We start from the raw sequence: 16,975 nt of genomic DNA, 5'->3' as shown, positions 1-16,975 counted from the left end.
TTCTCAAAACGCCATATTTTTTAATTTTTGAAAAAAATCTCAAAAATTGTTCATACTGTTGTTAATACATCCCCGCAGTTTTATTTTGTGATCATGATGGGATCATCTGCTACAAGAGCTTTCATTTTTGAGTGATTAATGAATATTGTATTTATTGAGGCACTACACATCATCATCATTGTCATCACCATTTATTTATATAGCGCCACTAATTCCGCAGCGCTGTACAGAGAACTCACTCACATCAGTCCCTGCCCATTGCAGCTTACAGTCTAAATTCCCTAACACACACACACACTATTAACCTACCAGTATGTTTTTGGAGTGTGGGAGGAAACCAGAGCACCCGGAGGAAATCCATGCAAGCACGGGGAGAACATACCAACTCCTCACAGTTAAGGCCATACACATGTGAGAAAATCCACAAAATATTTTTTTTTTCAGCTCATATCATTAGAGGAATGTACGTTCCTCTTCAGGTGTGATTGGGGACGAAATTCTCCAGACAGCGCCTGCTCCCACTTCTGTGCAGGGGTGTAAACTTAAGTGGAAGGATACTCTACGTGAAAAGACACTTCAATTGTGTTGAATAGGCCCGTCTTTTACAGGGACAGGTTAGGTTTGGGTGGGCTTTACTTAGTGAAAAAAAGCCATTAGGTCACTTACAGTGGAGTATCTGGGGTATATTTACTAAGCTGCAAGTTTGAAAAAGCAGAGATGTTGCCTATAGCAACCAATCAGACTCTAGCTATCATTTTGTAGAATGTACTAAATAAATGATAACTAGAATCTGATTGGTTGCTATAGGCAACATCTCTGTATTTTCAAACCCGCAGTTTAGTAAATCTAGCCCTGGGAGAATGTGTGCTGGGAGCAGGGAGGAGCAGAACCTTGCAGAAGGGGTACACAACACAAAGGCAGTCTACTGCTTCCAGAGGAAACTCATAAACTTGTTGAAGACAAACTTTGAGAAACCACCCAATTTTTTTTCTCCTTCTCTGATGGGTCAGCCACACAATTTAAGAACAAGAAAAACTTTGCCAACTTACGCTCTCATAGAGATGATTTCGGTATAGAAGCAGATGGGCATTTTTCAGCGACTGCTCAAGAGAATGGCTCTTGCAATGGTGTATGTGGCCCAGAGAAGAGGTTAGCATCCTGAGCAAGCCTGCAACGGCCATATGATAAGGACAACACAACAGCTTTTTGACTGGGCAGAGGAAAACCTTACAGGAACGCATTTTACTTTCTCAACACAAGAAAAATATATTGAGACATCAATATTTGTAGATGATCACTTCAAAAGCACAGTAACAATTCCTGGGGCCCTGAAATTCCATGTGTTCATACGTACAGCATCCACAACAATGATCTTTGTGAAGACGTTTTCCTTCTCACAAAAGTCATTGGAACGGACAGTGACAACATCTCAAGAAAAGCTTCCACTTGCTGACATCAGAGGGTCTGTGACTGCTCTGGAGAAAGATGAAAACATTGATGAAGTGACAGTGACCTTCCTCCATCCAGCTGGTCTATCACCATCTTTTTCATACCCAAGGAAGCCACACATTTTATGGATCACTATGGTAGATCTTCTGTGGATGGTGAATCCATTAACTCCAACAGGTGGAATGTACACTCTTTCTGAAATGGAAATACTAAAAACAAGTGAAGCCTTCAGCCAGTTCCAACTCATCGAGTAGCACCCTCCACCCGGCAGCAGCAAATGGTAATGATCTGTAGTAAGCTTTCCTAAATTATGTCTTTTACGTATAAGTCATACATGCCAACTCTCCCGTAATGTCCGGGAGGCTCCCGAATTCCAGGGTAGGACTCTCAGAATCCCGGGAGAGCTGGCATTTCTCCCGCATCAGAGCCGGCATGGAGTTCTGTATGGGCGGAAGGGGGGGCTTGGCGAATTGTGGCATTTTGGCCCCGCTCCAGGGACGTAATGCCTGCTTTGGGTCTTTTTACACTGGTAAAATGACCCAAAACAGACATTACGTCACTGGGGGCGGGGCCAAAATTATGCAATCCACAAAGCCCTGCCCCCTTCTGCCCTCCCCCTACACCCCTCTTCAGTGATCCCCCAGAGGGAGCCAGCCAAAAGTAGGCAAGTATGGTATATCAGAAATGTTTTAAATATTTTAGTATTTCCCCTTTCAAAAGTGGTGAGTAATTGCCCCATAGGAAATGCACTTACATCATCATCATCATCATCATCAACATTTATTTATATAGCGCCAGCAAATTCCGTAGCGCTTTACAATTTACATCGAACACACTTGAAAACCGCATGTAATCAAAACTGAACCGATAGTCTGCCTCCTCTAGCCATCCCCAAGAGGGAGATGAATCTCTATATGTTGTTATGAAAGAAATATATAAAAGGGAGAATCTAGTGCAATATGTTTGAAAAACAACAATTTTAATTGAAAAACAAAACAGAATACAACCGGGGAATTTCAAATGCTCGAACCGAAGAATAGAAAGATGCTCGCATGTAGACAAAAGATGTCAAATCTAAATCATCATACTACCGACCCTCTCTATATCCGTCGAGAAAGAGTAAGTAGTCCACCCCTGATAAACTCCCCAACGCGTTTCGACTTTGACGAATAAGTCTTTTTCAAGGTATTGTATCGTACGGTAAGATCCTCCCTTTTATAGTCTCCAACAATCGCGTGACTCTAACTGGCCAATCACGGACAGAGCTCTTTGTTACAAAGTATCCAACTTCTTAAATGTTATGTAGATAAAGTTTACACCGAGTAATAAAATGTCCAACAAAGCGGAAATTCTATGATAAAAACATATCAGTCTTAACAAATATGTAAATTGCCTTTAGAGCAAATTTTCTTTCTAATCAGGACTATTCTCTAAACATGTAAAACCTCGCTATCAATCCTATACATATTTATTACCTCCTAGTGTTCCATGGCTAAATATAAATAATACAAACATGAAATGCATACGTCTGTTAGAATACATATATCATGTTTAGAGATAGACAAATATAAATATAGGAGATCTCTTCCTCTTCATATCCATAGGGTATTATCTCGAAATAAGAGAGAAGGAACAATTTGAAAAACATACATAATAAAAAGACATATAATAATAAAAAATGTATATCATTCTAAAAAACACATTATGTTAAAAACATTATTCTAAAAAACATTTCAGTTCAAATTCTTTGTTCAAACCCACAGGTGAACCACAACTTAATTTATAAATCCACAACATCTCTCTTTTCGATAAAGCATTTTTTAGGTCTCTATACTTCCAATTTGTTTGTATGTGAACTATCCCCAGAATTTGTTTTTTACCCCTTTTACAAAACAGTTATGATATTGTTTAAAATGAAAAAAGAGGTTTCCTTCTATTAATTTTATGCCAATCTAATTTATGATGAGGAAAAGGAGAGATATTCCTAATTCCTTTATTCCTTCTATCACGATCATCAGTCCTATAGTCTTGTCTGAATGATGTTTTTCTATTCTTAATAATAGGACTTGTTGGTGATATATAGTCTTCTAAAAAATAATGGCTAATTTTCGAAGTATCTGGTTGAGTTGAAGAGGAAGTTTCTAATGTTTTTCTGTTTTTTTGGAAATACGTTGTTTGGTGTTCTTATTAATCCTATTCATACTTGCCAACTCTCCCGGAATGTCCGGGAGACTCCCGAAATTCGGGTCGGTCTCACGGACTCCCGGGAGAGCAGGCAAGTCTCTCGCATCCCGCAACTGCTTTCCCAAAATGACGAGATTTGCGGTGAATCGCATCATTTTGGCCCCACCCCTGCAACAAAAATGCATTTTCGTTGCAGGGGGCGAGGCCAAAATGACGCGTTTGGCCGTGCCCCGCCCCCTCCCGCCCTCCAGTCACGCCCCTCTCCTGGATAGAACTTGCTGAAAGTAGGCAAGTATGATCCTATCCCTGATATGTAACAAACTTTCCTGGACGGAAAGAGGTGAGGTGCCAATCATAAGTATTAGCAGATATGGTTGCGCTGGTACAATTCCGAGGATACAATACATTCTACAGACTGACTAGTATATCCACAGGCTGGGTTATTAAATGTACATAAATTCTGTTTTATATGCATTGTTTGTTTATCCACTGACAGTGCCATATATGTTTCAAATCTCTGTATTGGAACAACTGCTATTATGTCAGCCCTTTCATTAATAATTGTTTATATCCTATAGTTAACCATTTACCTAACTTGTTACTATATTTTTAACCTGGATAACTAACTTGTCAATTCATTGATTTAGATTAACAAATGATTGTTTTTCTTGTCTTAATTTTTGTTTGTATTATAAAAATCTTCCAATAAAAAACCCGATAAAAAAAATAATAAAAAAATGCAGTATTATTAACATACTGTGTCATTGTACATAATATACATCAAAGGGAGTTTGCGGAGGTAAAAGTAATGAACAGGCCTAAATAGTTGTCATTCTCATTATTTTAGCAAACAGTGGAAAATAAAAGTTCTTGGGGATTAATTAACAGCTGTATGAACAATTTTTGAGATGTTTTTCCAAAATGACAAAATATGACTTTTTGAGAAAATCAACATTTTGATTTTGAAAATATTACAATTTTTATTTTTATTGAAACATGAAGTTATGTTATATATTATATAAAAGCCCATAAAAAGAGGTTTCAGATGAGACATTGCTAAGTTCTGTAGCTCAGGTAGCCAAGCTACGAATGAAATGTTAAAAAAATAATAAAAGCAATTTTTTCGTTAAAAAAATTGCAGCTTTTAAGGCGTATAACTTCAAAACCAGTGCACATATCAGCCTAAGATTTGGGGCTTTCCTTTACACTCATGGCAGCATTTATTATATCAAGTTTTATTACAATCTGAAATGGTCAGTTTGAAGCCCTGTGTTGATTTGATGTGGAATGACCGTATGCAGTGGTTAGTATCTACCAAAAGTGGCCCAAGGAAGGACAACCAGGGAACCAGCGACAGGGCTATGGGTGCCCAAGGCTCACTGATGCACGTGGGGACAGAGGACTAGTCTTCTGGTCCAATCCCACAGAACTACTGTAGCACAAATTACTGATTAAGTTAATGCCGGCTCTGATAGAAAGGTGTCAGAACACACAGTGCACCGCAGCTTGCTGCGTATGGGGCTGCGTAGTCGCAGACCGGTCAGAGTGACCATGCTGACCCCTGTCCACTTCCGAAAGCGCCTTCAATGGGCACATGAGCACCAGACCTGGACCATGGAGCATGGAGCCTGGTCTGATGAATCATGTTTTCTTTTACAACATATGGAGGGCTGGTTAAATGTGTGTCATTTACCTCAACAAGAGATAGCACGCGGATGCACTATGGGAAGAAGGCAGCTGACGGAGGCAGTGTGATGTTCTAGGCAATATTCTGCTGGTAAAGCTTGGGTCCTGGCATTCATGTGGATGTTACTTTGACATGTACCACCTACCTAAACATTGCTGCAGACTAAATACACCCCTTCATGGCAGCGGTATTCCCTGATGGCAGTGGCCTCTTTCAGTAGGATAATGCCCCCTGCCACACTGCAAACATTCTTCAGGAATGGTCTGAGGAACATGAGAAAGAGTTCAAGGTGTTGTCTTGGCCTCCAAATTCCCCAGATCTCATTCTGATCGAGAACGTGTGGGATGTGGGATCGGTGTGTATATATATATATATATATTGCTTGAATGTTTCCTCTATTATTTGAAACTAAATAAGTCATCTTGCTGTCAGTGAGGTGGATATCAATTTCTATCACCATACAATACAGGTTGCATTGATGACATCTCTGTGAACAGGTTTTAAAAATAGCCATGGCAAGAATTTGTACCTACTAGTAGAAGGTCCAAGTCTGTACTCAGCAATCCAACTCTTTCCCTTGTTTATAGGAATTAAAGGAATGTATCATTATAATCTCTATTGTAGAAATATTAGCGTTTATTATAATAACATGTTGATAAATATACTCAATTTTCCATTGATAGAAAGGGTGTGACATCTATGTAGGTTGGATAAGGTTATTTTAAACATCGATCTGTACTGCTAGCAGTGCAACTCCTTTACTGAAAGGTGCATATGTGCACTAAACTATAGTGGTCAATTAGACTAGACCATACATCATAGTTGGCTACTCTCTTGGAATGTTCGGGAGACTCCCGAAGTTCTGGGAGTCCTCCCGGATTCCTGAGAGAGCAGGGCAGCCTCACGGATACTTTCCATCTTAGTTAATTCAGTGGTGGGCGCGGGGCTTAGGACAAAAATTTATGTGTCATCATGACATCGCCCCCTCCGGTTATTACCATTTATGGGGTGGGGCCAAATGACGTGATTCGCAAACCTACCGATCACCCGGAAGACAAATTGCCAAGTATGCCATACATGCTCAATCTCCTAGGCACGTGGGCCTTTTGCGCCTGCAAGGTTATATCTTGTAGGGGATTAAGGGGTGACCTAGTGCTTCTGAAGCGCTAGGCACCCCCCTTTACCTGCTGGAGTGGTACGCCCTACATGACGTGTCCCAGCCCCTGCCACATGCTTCTATCCCCATGAGGACTTTCACAATATTGAGAGGTATTGTGTAAGTGCTATGTATTGTACTTTGTAAGCAGGTTTACTCTCAACACAACCCTCTGACCAAAAAAAGGTTTCACTACTACATAGATAAAAGCTATTTGCTGATGTTAGTAAATAACACTCAGGATGTGCTGCTCTAAAGTGCACTTTAGTGCTTGTCATTTTTGTTTTAATTTTCTTTTTTAGCTTTATCAAGACATTAACTTTGCTTTGTACAAAGTTTATATAAATGCACATTGTTTTACTGATTATATGAGTAAAAATGTAAAGAATACATTGCATTCTTGAATATTATTTTGGGATAGAGAATATGATGTCAGATGCGGTGGATGCAGAGCCGTTCCTAACATGATTAATTCTAGAGGCAGGAGAGTTCTCTGCTCCTTCATGTCCGTTCCTTACAAATGTCTCCTGAATTATTGATTACAGAAGGAATTGCAGTACAGTACGTAACAAACTTAATCCTGCACTTGCTGTATTATCAGAGCAGTGACACACAGCAGAACACATTCTCCCTATCCAGTAATTACTAGACTCACGTTGTGAGTACAAGTCTAATGCAATGAGTGCAGGAGAAATGATGATTTGTATATTCGTTACTCTGTGCCTCCTGCACCAATTATTCAGGAGCGTAGTTACTAGTTTCACAGCAGGAATCCAGGGAATCAATGGAGTGGGGTAAATCATGCAATGAATATAGTCCCTAAATATGAGGACAGGTCTACCCTGGACTGGGACATGTGGTTCTGTCTGTCACTGCCTGCATAGCGCCTCCTGGATCTGTCAGTGTGGACGTAGCCTTCAGCGGCCATGCACTTGCTGAGATTGGCTAATTTGGGGGAAGATATCTATGGTACAGAGATAGTCCCTTATGTATAGTAGTACCCTGTAAAGTCTTTGATATGAATTTAACAGCCTGCTTTACTCCACAGAGGTGACCGTGTCCAGCGTTGGAGCTCCAGGGGAGAATGTTTTCACCACTTCAGTGGCCAGCACGGCCTCTCTCTCCGATCATGTGCTTGTGAGTATGTGTCTTCAGAACAACTTGTCCTTTTGGTCACCTGTAAGGTCTTAGATGTTGGTTAACAGATTAGTCCCAATATAATTTGCACCCTCCTCTAAATTGTAGGCGGAGAGGGCTTCACTACAGATTGGGGACAGTTTGAGCACAGAGAAAGCCACTCTGATTGTGGTGCATACTGATGGGAGTATCATGGAGACCCAGAACATTAAAGTGCCAACAGCCTCAATGACACCAGGTGAGAAGACTCCTACGTTCTGCCAGTCTCTGATATGTGTACACCACACTACTGCATGCTGTGCATCGCACTCATGGCATGACACACACAATATACTATAACAGACTGATGGAAATAAGAATCTGTCAAAAGAAGACTAGTTTATGTTGGATATGGTTAAATTAGTTTCTTCAGCTCTGCCTAACTAGTGCTCGAAAATGAATGCTTAATATCCTCATGGGTGCAGTAAAAGTGTTTGGGGCACATTTATCAATATTCACATAAAGTGAAAAGTAGTTTTCAATCCTTATCGCAATGATAAGGATTGAACTACTTCTCACATTTATGTACAGCCCTGCACAGAAACAGCAGTTCCGAAAAACTGCTGTTTCAGAGATAAAAAAATCATACTTACCCCCCTCTTCGGAAGCGCTGTCTTCGGGTCTTCTCTTCACTCTTCAATTGCGCATGTCCAGTTCCAAGAACTGGACATGCGCACACAGATCCCCTCTCTGTCTCTGCAACGATAGTTGCAGAGAGAGAGCGCTGAGTGACAGGGAGGGATCATGTGATCCCTCCACACATGCGCTGTCCAGCTCTGCTCTCCGGAGCAGAGCTGACAGCATTAGATTTCTTCAATTCGGATGATGTACGCCAGCTTCAGCTGGTGTACATTAACATGACAAGTTCCCGAAAAAAATGTTTTTTCGGGACTTGTTAGATTGCGGCCAGGAGCAGTCACCATTCTGTTGAATGGTGACTGCTCCCAAAAACGAAGAGGAATGCAAAGCAGCAGATATCCATGATATCTGCTGCGATGCACCCTTAATAAATTTGCGGAGGACACTGTGGGACCTTAATGACCCGTTAAAAGCACTATCGTGCTTTATTAAATATGCCCCTTTGAATCTTATTAATGATACTACAAAGTTATACTAAGCTAGTTGTCCACATTTGTACAATCCCACGTCATTATGACCATCCTCATTAGCATATAGGTGAGGTGTGATGCCCCCCCCCCCCCCCCCCGTTACCTGAACCTAAGGGCTGATCCATGCTTTATTCCTTAGAGAGCTGAGTCTGACCAATCACCTTCTCCAACACTGACTAGACGAGTTTTATTCAGCGCTATTGAAGAGGACAGAGCGATTCAGTGCTAGCGCCGTATGCTCACAGCATGAATCTGCCCTGTCTTAGGTAAAGGGGGACACATTTTACTTAAAAGGCAGCACCCAGTTGAATGGTGACAACACCTTAAGGTAGTGGATCCCAAACTTTTTCAGTTCAAGGCACCTTTAGGGTCTCCATAATTTTTTTCAAGGCACCCCTAAGTCAAAATAATTACCAAGTAGTCCCCTGCCTTGCTTACCACCGGCCCTGGCTGCGGCAACCCTGTGAGATCGCCGCGGCACCCCAGGGAGCCGCAGCGCACAGTTTGGGAATCACTGCCTTAAGGCATATTTATTAACATGGTACTAATAGGTATCAGCTGTCAGCTTTGAACAGTCATGTGCATAGCTGATGAAACCAAGTGCTTTCTGTGAGTAGCGCACAGGATAATTGTACTATTATTTTATAGAGTACAGAGCCTTAGAGTATTTAGGTGTAGTAGATGGGGACAGAAAGCCCGTGCAGAGGACTTTACTACATGTATATTGATGTTGAAACCCTCTGCAACTCAACAGCGGCCCTGTTATGCGTCCTTATAAGGTTACAGCAAACATGAGTTATGGAATTTGAGAGTTTAATTAAAGTTTCTCATAAAAGGATTCAGCACTCCACTGGCTATGCCAAGAACACCAGTTATAACCAATATTTACATAATAGATCATGCAAGGAATTAACTTACTAAAATTAACCATAAACAAATCGCTCATAATCTCAAAAACCCATTCTACTCTAAGCCTAAAGGGCTCATTATTTATCATTCATTATGTAGCTGTTTTGTTTAGGATTAGTGTTTCAGCAATGAGTTCACCACAGAAGCCCCATGACGGACCTGCACAGGGAATTCTGGGAATAATAGTTTCCAGTCAGCCAGTTCAGATAAACGCCTTGGAGAAACATCCAGCGTTATTGATTTAGAGTTGATTGTAAAGTGGCCCCTTTTACATGTGAGCAGATGCATCTTGCACACTTGCGTTTCACCTCTTAAGATACGTGCAACTTTAAATCTAACAGTGTCATAATCATCATCATGAAATCCAAAATTGCACCCGGTTTAGGTACAAAATTTACATCTTGTAGCTAATGTGTTTCAAGGTCCATGTAACTCACAATGAGACACAGGGCTTGCTTACCTTGCGTCTGCACGCTGTTATTGTACTGCACTTGCGTGTTAGCTACATCTCTCCAACTGTTCACATCTAAATAGGGAGGCAAGTTGTGCAAATGCACTCATGTACAACTCTAAATCAGGCCCTATGTGGTTACTTGTAAGCATAAAATGATGGCATATGGGTCTGTGTTTGCTATTGTTGGTACAGCGATTACCTTATTCACTTTCCAGGCAGCTTGGCCTGTGATCTAGTGATTGACGTTGCTGGGACTTGGTCACGTCATAACATGTTCCAAGTTTCTATAATGTGAAGGTATGGCGGATCAGGCATGGCTCCGTGTTATCTGACTCATGATAGATCGTTTCCTCTAACAGAAACACATTGTAATATACCCAGACAGGTTTTGGTCCAGTAAACAAAATCTCTAAAAGATTGGGAGCAGGCAAATACAACTGAAATTTTAAGTAGATTGGACATTTCCTTTAATGAATATTTAAGGAACTATTTCACTGTGTTTAGGATCCGACGGGTCATCCACCCCGCAGTCCCCAGGACCAGAGAAAGATGGCACAAAATACAACTGGGATCAGTCGGCGTATGATAATGAATTACCCGTGCGGTGTCGTAATATCAGTGGCATCCTGTACAAGAACCGCCTAGGATCAGGTAGAGCATGTTACAAGACTTTCTTCCAGCTGGCTTATTTGTCATCACCGGTACATTTTAGCCCGATGGCACATAAGGTATAAACTACAGCAATGCTCATTTACACATCATATATATGTAGGTGCTGCCAATATGCTGTTTCTTCCTCTTTTGTGTTGTCATGCTCCTAGTTTAGGGACACGCATGTATTTAAGGGTCATGGTGGCTGACCGAAGGACCTTGATCTTTGAGTTGGCGGTAATTTGGTGCCAGTCCCTACTTTCAACACACTGGAATGATAAGAATAGACTCTGCTTCCAGATTTTTCCACTTTATACATGACCATCATTGTCTTAAATAACCATTTGTGTGGGAAATCTTATGCTCACAGTTCAAAAAATAAATAAACAAGAAACAAATGAATAAGGGAGGCAGGTATATGTCTGACGTATATATTTTGTCACTGTGCGTCCTGTCCCAGGGGGTCGGGGCCGCTGTGTGAAGCACTCGGATGGGTGGTACACTCCTACTGAGTTTGAAGCCATGGCGGGCAGAGCCAGCAGCAAAGACTGGAAGAGAAGTATCCGTTATGCTGGGAGACCCCTCCAGTGCCTCATACAGGTAAATACCTAATGTACGCTCATAGCTGTCACTCTTCTGCTCTGAATGGTGGGGATGTTTGGCGCTGTATTGGGGTGTAGCGTTCAAGCCGAGATAATATTGTCTATTTCACCATGGGAAGTGGCTGAGTGGGTTTCTAGGAATGTGTCTCCTATTAGTAGAAAGTATTCTCACACACAACCTGCGACTGTCCATCCTGCTGTCAGATAACCTTTTGGTCTAAACAGCCGCCCGCTTAATTTCTAGAAAGCGGTGACATAGAGACGGAATATATATTTTCCCTTCCTAATGATTGACACATTGAAAGTAGAAGACACTAGCACATGTATGATTACATAGGAAACCATTGTAGCGTGGTGCAGATATGAGGAATATATTATGATCTCCCTCTACCACAATATTGTATTATCTTCCCACCTCCGCTACAGCCACACTACTGGGTAATTTATCTACAGGGCTTATTTACTGTCTAAGAACTTAGTTTCTGGACAATGGGACTTTAACTCTGTAAATCACTTTTTTTTTATATTTCTTAAACTGTTTATCTATTTAAGTTATTGCAGGAAACTCTTTTATTTGGCTGCAATGTATCTGTTGAACATAGACCTGTAGCCGAATACAGATGTCACGTAACATGCTATTTATATCCAGCATTTGCAGATGACAATAGCAGCCTTCTAACATAAAGACAATATCACAAAACAAATACATATAAAGCTGCATTTACTTTGTAATGAACTAAGCAATATATTAAAAACAAATGCAATGTAATTGTCGGGGGAGTGCCTCTGGATTGGTCACAATGGCTCTCTGCGGCGATGTAATACTGCGGATTTCTCCTCGCACCTCATAGAGGTATATGCCGGAAAATCCGCAATGTTGGGGTACAGTAGTACCTGGAAATGTGTGCAGCGATGTACAGCGGATCATTGCGCACAATTAAATGCATTCACTTTGTACATGAACCCTCTACATCATCCTGCATTGTATAACTACTGAATAGAATTTTACAAGAGGCTTTTATCTAATTGCGCTAAAGAATATCACTAGTCTGAGACATTACTACTGTAAGTGCTATCATCCAGGGCTGTACTATAATCTCTTACAATGCAGTATTCCCAGCGTTTAACTGTACACCTGTGTTTTTAGGACGGCCTGCTGACCCCCCATGCTGCGTCCTGCACTTGTGCAGCCTGCTGCGACGACCTCAGTTTGGTAAGGGCACATGTCATATAGAGAAATGACCGCTGGGATATCTTGGGTGTGTTACACTGTTTATTTCATTGAATATTTAATCTAGAACAGGTGGACACATTGCATACTTTATATTATTGATGGCGATTATTATTATATTATTGATGGCGAACAGAAGAAAAGTTAAACAAAACTAAGATGTCAAAAATCTAACCCAAATCTGTAAGCAAAATTATATACACAAAATATTATTCTACAATGTATCTCTTATTGAATTACAACAAATGTAATTTTTAGTTAACAAGTGATTATCAGCCGTTCGATTGGTCATTTTCATGAGAGCGCTCACCCAAACACAATGCACCATAGACACGTTGGAAAAGTCCATTTATGTGAGTTGAAAGTGCAACTTTAATGCGCTACAGTTAAGGGTCATTGAACCATCAAGTCCTTGTGATAAATGTTTGATGGGCCCAGGATGCAAGAAAATGCTTCTTATAGTTTACAAGAAGGTGTACAAGGATTTGTAATCTAAAATCATGGTCTGCGAGTAGCTTATTCTTTTGTTCATGGTCCATCCAGTGTTCATATTTATTGAAGGTTAATCTTCTTCATATGGATCAACAATTCCTACACTATGATGTATTGCGGTTGTGTTGGGTATGTGGGTAGAACTACACTCAAGTTACTCAAGTTACACGCAAGTTGCGCTCGAACATGAATCGGCCCAACGTGATTAATAGCCCCTCAGTGCATCATACCACAGATGAATGGAAGCACCGTTGTGTATCAGGACAAGACTAACTATAGGGTTTAGGAATAAGACCATCACGTAATGTTTTGACCTTGTGTATCCTCCTACTTGTGGATTATTAACTAATGAGTTTAGACACATATTTTATCACTATCAGTGTCAGCTGTACTGGGTGCACTGACCAGCAAACTTGAGTACATCTTTTTTTAGGAAAGAGTTTTCTTTAATTTCCAGAATGCACAGGCTCTGTCATACATGATAAAGTGGAACAATTCAAGATCATTTCAAAGTGTTCTGATCTTTTCACAGTTTTTAGGATGTGAAGCATGTGACCTCTCCAATGCCCCCCTGGGATGGTGTTTTGCTGATTTGTCAAATTGTATTTTCTGGTCCTGCTGGAGTAATTGAAGGCACTGGCAGTTCTAGGCACCATTTCAGAGGAAACGTCAATCTTGTCTGCAGGGCCAGGCTTTGGAGGCTTTGGAAGAAGTGCTGATTCTGCCACCTATACTCGTCACCTCATGCACTTAATTATCTAGTTACAATGTCCTGTGGCATTTTTAATTTTATTCAGGTGACATGAAATGCTTGGTAGCCAGTGGCTACCATGGTGGAGGAGATTTTCTAAGCCATCATTCACTGACACTGAAAAGGTATTTAGCATAAAAATTATGTAAAATGCTGCAGCAAAGTTTATTTTTAAAATCTTTGAAAGTCATGACAGCATATATTGTTTATTATTCCATTTATACTCCATACATTCCAAACTAGTACAGGCTATGTTTTTTCTCTATCAGACATTTTATGGCTAAAGTTGGCCAAATGAGGTTTCCTGCAGTGTCCTTCAGTAATAGTACTGACAGGAAGTCTGTGTGTGCAGGAAAATATATCCTCACAAACAGAACTTTGTTTATTCAAGGATGAAACGCCCCATGGCCATTATAAACAGTGCTCTCACTGAAGGTACCCCCACCGGCACCAATAGCTTTCCAATATTTAATAAGCAACATGGCAATACATCATCATCATCATCATCAGCTATTTATATAGCCCCTCCTGCTGCAAACTCTTCTCTCTCTCGGCCTTTCCGGTTCGGTCCATGCCTGGTTCACCTCATACCTTGCTAACCGCTCTTTCTCTGTATCCACGTCTGGTTCTTCCTCTACCCCCTCCCCTCTCCCTATTGGAGTCCCTCAAGGCTCTGTTCTGGGCCCTCTACTATTTTCGCTCTACACTTCCTCCCTTGGCGCTCTCATCTCCTCTTTCGGTCTTCAGTATCACCTCTACGCTGATGACATTCAACGCTACATATCTTCTCCTGATCTTTCCACCTCCCTCCTCTCTCGTGTATCTGACTGCCTCTCAGCCATCTCATCCTGGATGTCCTCACGCTTTCTCAAAATTAACATCTCTAAAACTGAACTCATTGTCTTTCCCCCACCTCGACTCCCTTCCCACCACGACCTCTCTATCGTTGTTAACAACTCCACCATCTCCTCTGTCGGCCAACTCCGCTGCCTTGGGGTCACTCTTGACTCCTCTCTCTCTTTTGCCCCCCACATTCAATCCCTCGCCCAAGCCTGTCGCTTCCAACTCCGCAACATTGCCCGCATCCGTCCCTTCCTCTCTCAGGAAGCCACCAAAACTATCATACACGCACTCATCATCTCCCGCCTTGATTACTGCAACATCCTCCTTACTGGCCTCCCCCACTCCCACCTCGCACCCCTCCGCTCTATACTCAATGCGGCTGCAAGACTCATCTTCCTTTCACGCCGCTCCTCCTCTGCCTCCCCTCTCTGCCTTGCCTTACACTGGCTCCCTTTCTCCTACAGAATCCTTTTCAAACTCCTTACCACCACGTACAAGGCTCTCTCTCAGTCTACGGCCCCTTACATCTCTAACCTCATCTCCATTCACACTCCTGCCCGCTCCCTATGCTCAGCTAATGAACGCCGCCTCTCCTCCACTCTTATCACCACTTCCCACTCCAGAATCCAAGACTTCTCCCGTGCCGCCCCCCTCCACTGGAACTACCTCCCTCGCTCCATCCGTCTCTCTCCTAATCTGTGCTCCTTCAAACGAGCACTCAAAACTCACCTGTTCCTTAAAGCCTACCAACCTTCTACCTAACCTGCATCTCCTCCAAACGTTTTACCCTCTCTCCTCCCGGTCCCTCTCCCCACACTTCAACTTCCTCCAATTGTGTCTGTTTCGTTCACCCACCCTTAGGATGTAAGCTCGAATGAGCAGGGCCTTCTTCCCTCTTGTCTCCACACCTGTTCTTCTACTCCGCCTCTACTGCATTGACCTAACTGGAGTTTCTGAAGCATTGGTATTTTTGTTTATTGTTCTGTACTGTTATACCCTATATAGTCTACTGTTTGCTTTGTGTACGGCGCTGCGGAAATCTTGTGGCGCCTAACAAATAAATGATAATAATAATAATTTATATAGCGCCACTAATTCCGCAGCGCTGTACAGAGAACTCATTCACATCAGTCCCTGCCCCATTGGAGCTTACAGTCTAAATTCCCTAACACACACACAGACAGACAGAGACTAGGGTCAATTTGATAGCAGTCAATTAACCTACCAGTATGTTTTTGGAGTGTGGGAGGAAAACGGAGAACCCGGAAGAAACCCACGCAAACACAGGGAGAACATACAAACTCCTCACAGATAAGGCCGTGGTCTGGAATTGAACTCATGACCCCAGTGCTGTGAGGCAGAAGTACAAATCATTAAGCCACCGTGCTGTACCACTGCAATACTTGTTCTATTATCACCTTCTGAAGAGGGTGATGACAGAAGAAAATCAATGAAACAATGCTTTATTCTTTGAATAAATAATAAGCTGACTGAATCAGCCCATCAGAAATTGTTGAATAACTCTCAACATGTGTTAGAACACGGCAGCAAAGCTGGAAAGCTGCTAACAAAGAATCTGTACTCTGCCACTATTTTATCAGTGATTTATAATAGAAATGGTGAATCATTAACAAACCCTAGAAATATCAGTCATTGATGTGCTGAATTTACTCTGCCTTATAAGCTTTAATCTGAAATTGAGAAGTATTTATCATTTGCTCAGAACTTAGATTACGTGTGCTTTTTAGAAGGATATTTTACACTTGAGGAAATCCATCTGAAGCACCAGGCACTGACTGGTTACCAGCAAAGTGCTATAAATCTATATGTACCAATCTGAGTGGTTTATTAATCCCTACTCCTTCTATGAGAGAGGCCTTGATGATAATAATAATATTTAAAGCCTGGAACAAAATGTGAATCTTATCGCCTTATTTCCCTTATCAATAGGGGCACTAAAATATTAGGAGACCGTTTGCACGCAAACAATTTTCACAATGGTAGTACATAGAGACCAATGTGGGTCCATGCTAAGAAGATCTACCGCCACAAATGTTCATGAACTATGTGCTAACATGAGAATACTGGTTCTAGCGCATAGTGTCAATAGAAGCTGTTAAGGCGTTCCACTCTTAGGGCTAGATTTACTAAGCTGCAGGTTTGAAAAAGTGGGGATGTTGCCTATAGCAACCAATCAGATTCTAGCTTTCATTTATTTAGTACCTTCTACAAAATGACAGCTAGAATCTGATTGGTTGCTATAGGCAACATCCCCACTTTT

At 41.5% G+C, this 16,975-nt stretch overlaps 1 protein-coding gene across 2 annotated transcripts in view; it reads left to right on the top strand.

The window, feature by feature from the left end:
- The window catches only part of DEAF1 (DEAF1 transcription factor), a 37,045-nt gene that overhangs the window by 1,510 nt on the left and 18,560 nt on the right, over window positions 1-16,975 (top strand). For both annotated transcript variants that reach the window (XR_012679425.1, XM_075187824.1), the window contains exons 2-6: window positions 7,525-7,613; window positions 7,722-7,851; window positions 10,629-10,775; window positions 11,236-11,375; window positions 12,525-12,590. Coding sequence is in view for 1 of the 2 variants with exons in the window: in XM_075187824.1 (XP_075043925.1) it covers window positions 7,525-7,613; window positions 7,722-7,851; window positions 10,629-10,775; window positions 11,236-11,375; window positions 12,525-12,590 (572 nt within the window). In the remaining variant the exon portion in view is untranslated. The remainder of the gene's footprint in view (window positions 1-7,524; window positions 7,614-7,721; window positions 7,852-10,628; window positions 10,776-11,235; window positions 11,376-12,524; window positions 12,591-16,975) is intronic.

Source organism: Mixophyes fleayi, chromosome 10 (assembly GCF_038048845.1).
Source record: "Mixophyes fleayi isolate aMixFle1 chromosome 10, aMixFle1.hap1, whole genome shotgun sequence".
In the NCBI taxonomy this organism is placed as follows: Eukaryota; Metazoa; Chordata; class Amphibia; order Anura; family Limnodynastidae; genus Mixophyes; species Mixophyes fleayi.
The sequence above is the reverse complement of the archived record's forward strand: the minus strand, read 5'-3'. Positions and strand labels throughout refer to the sequence as shown.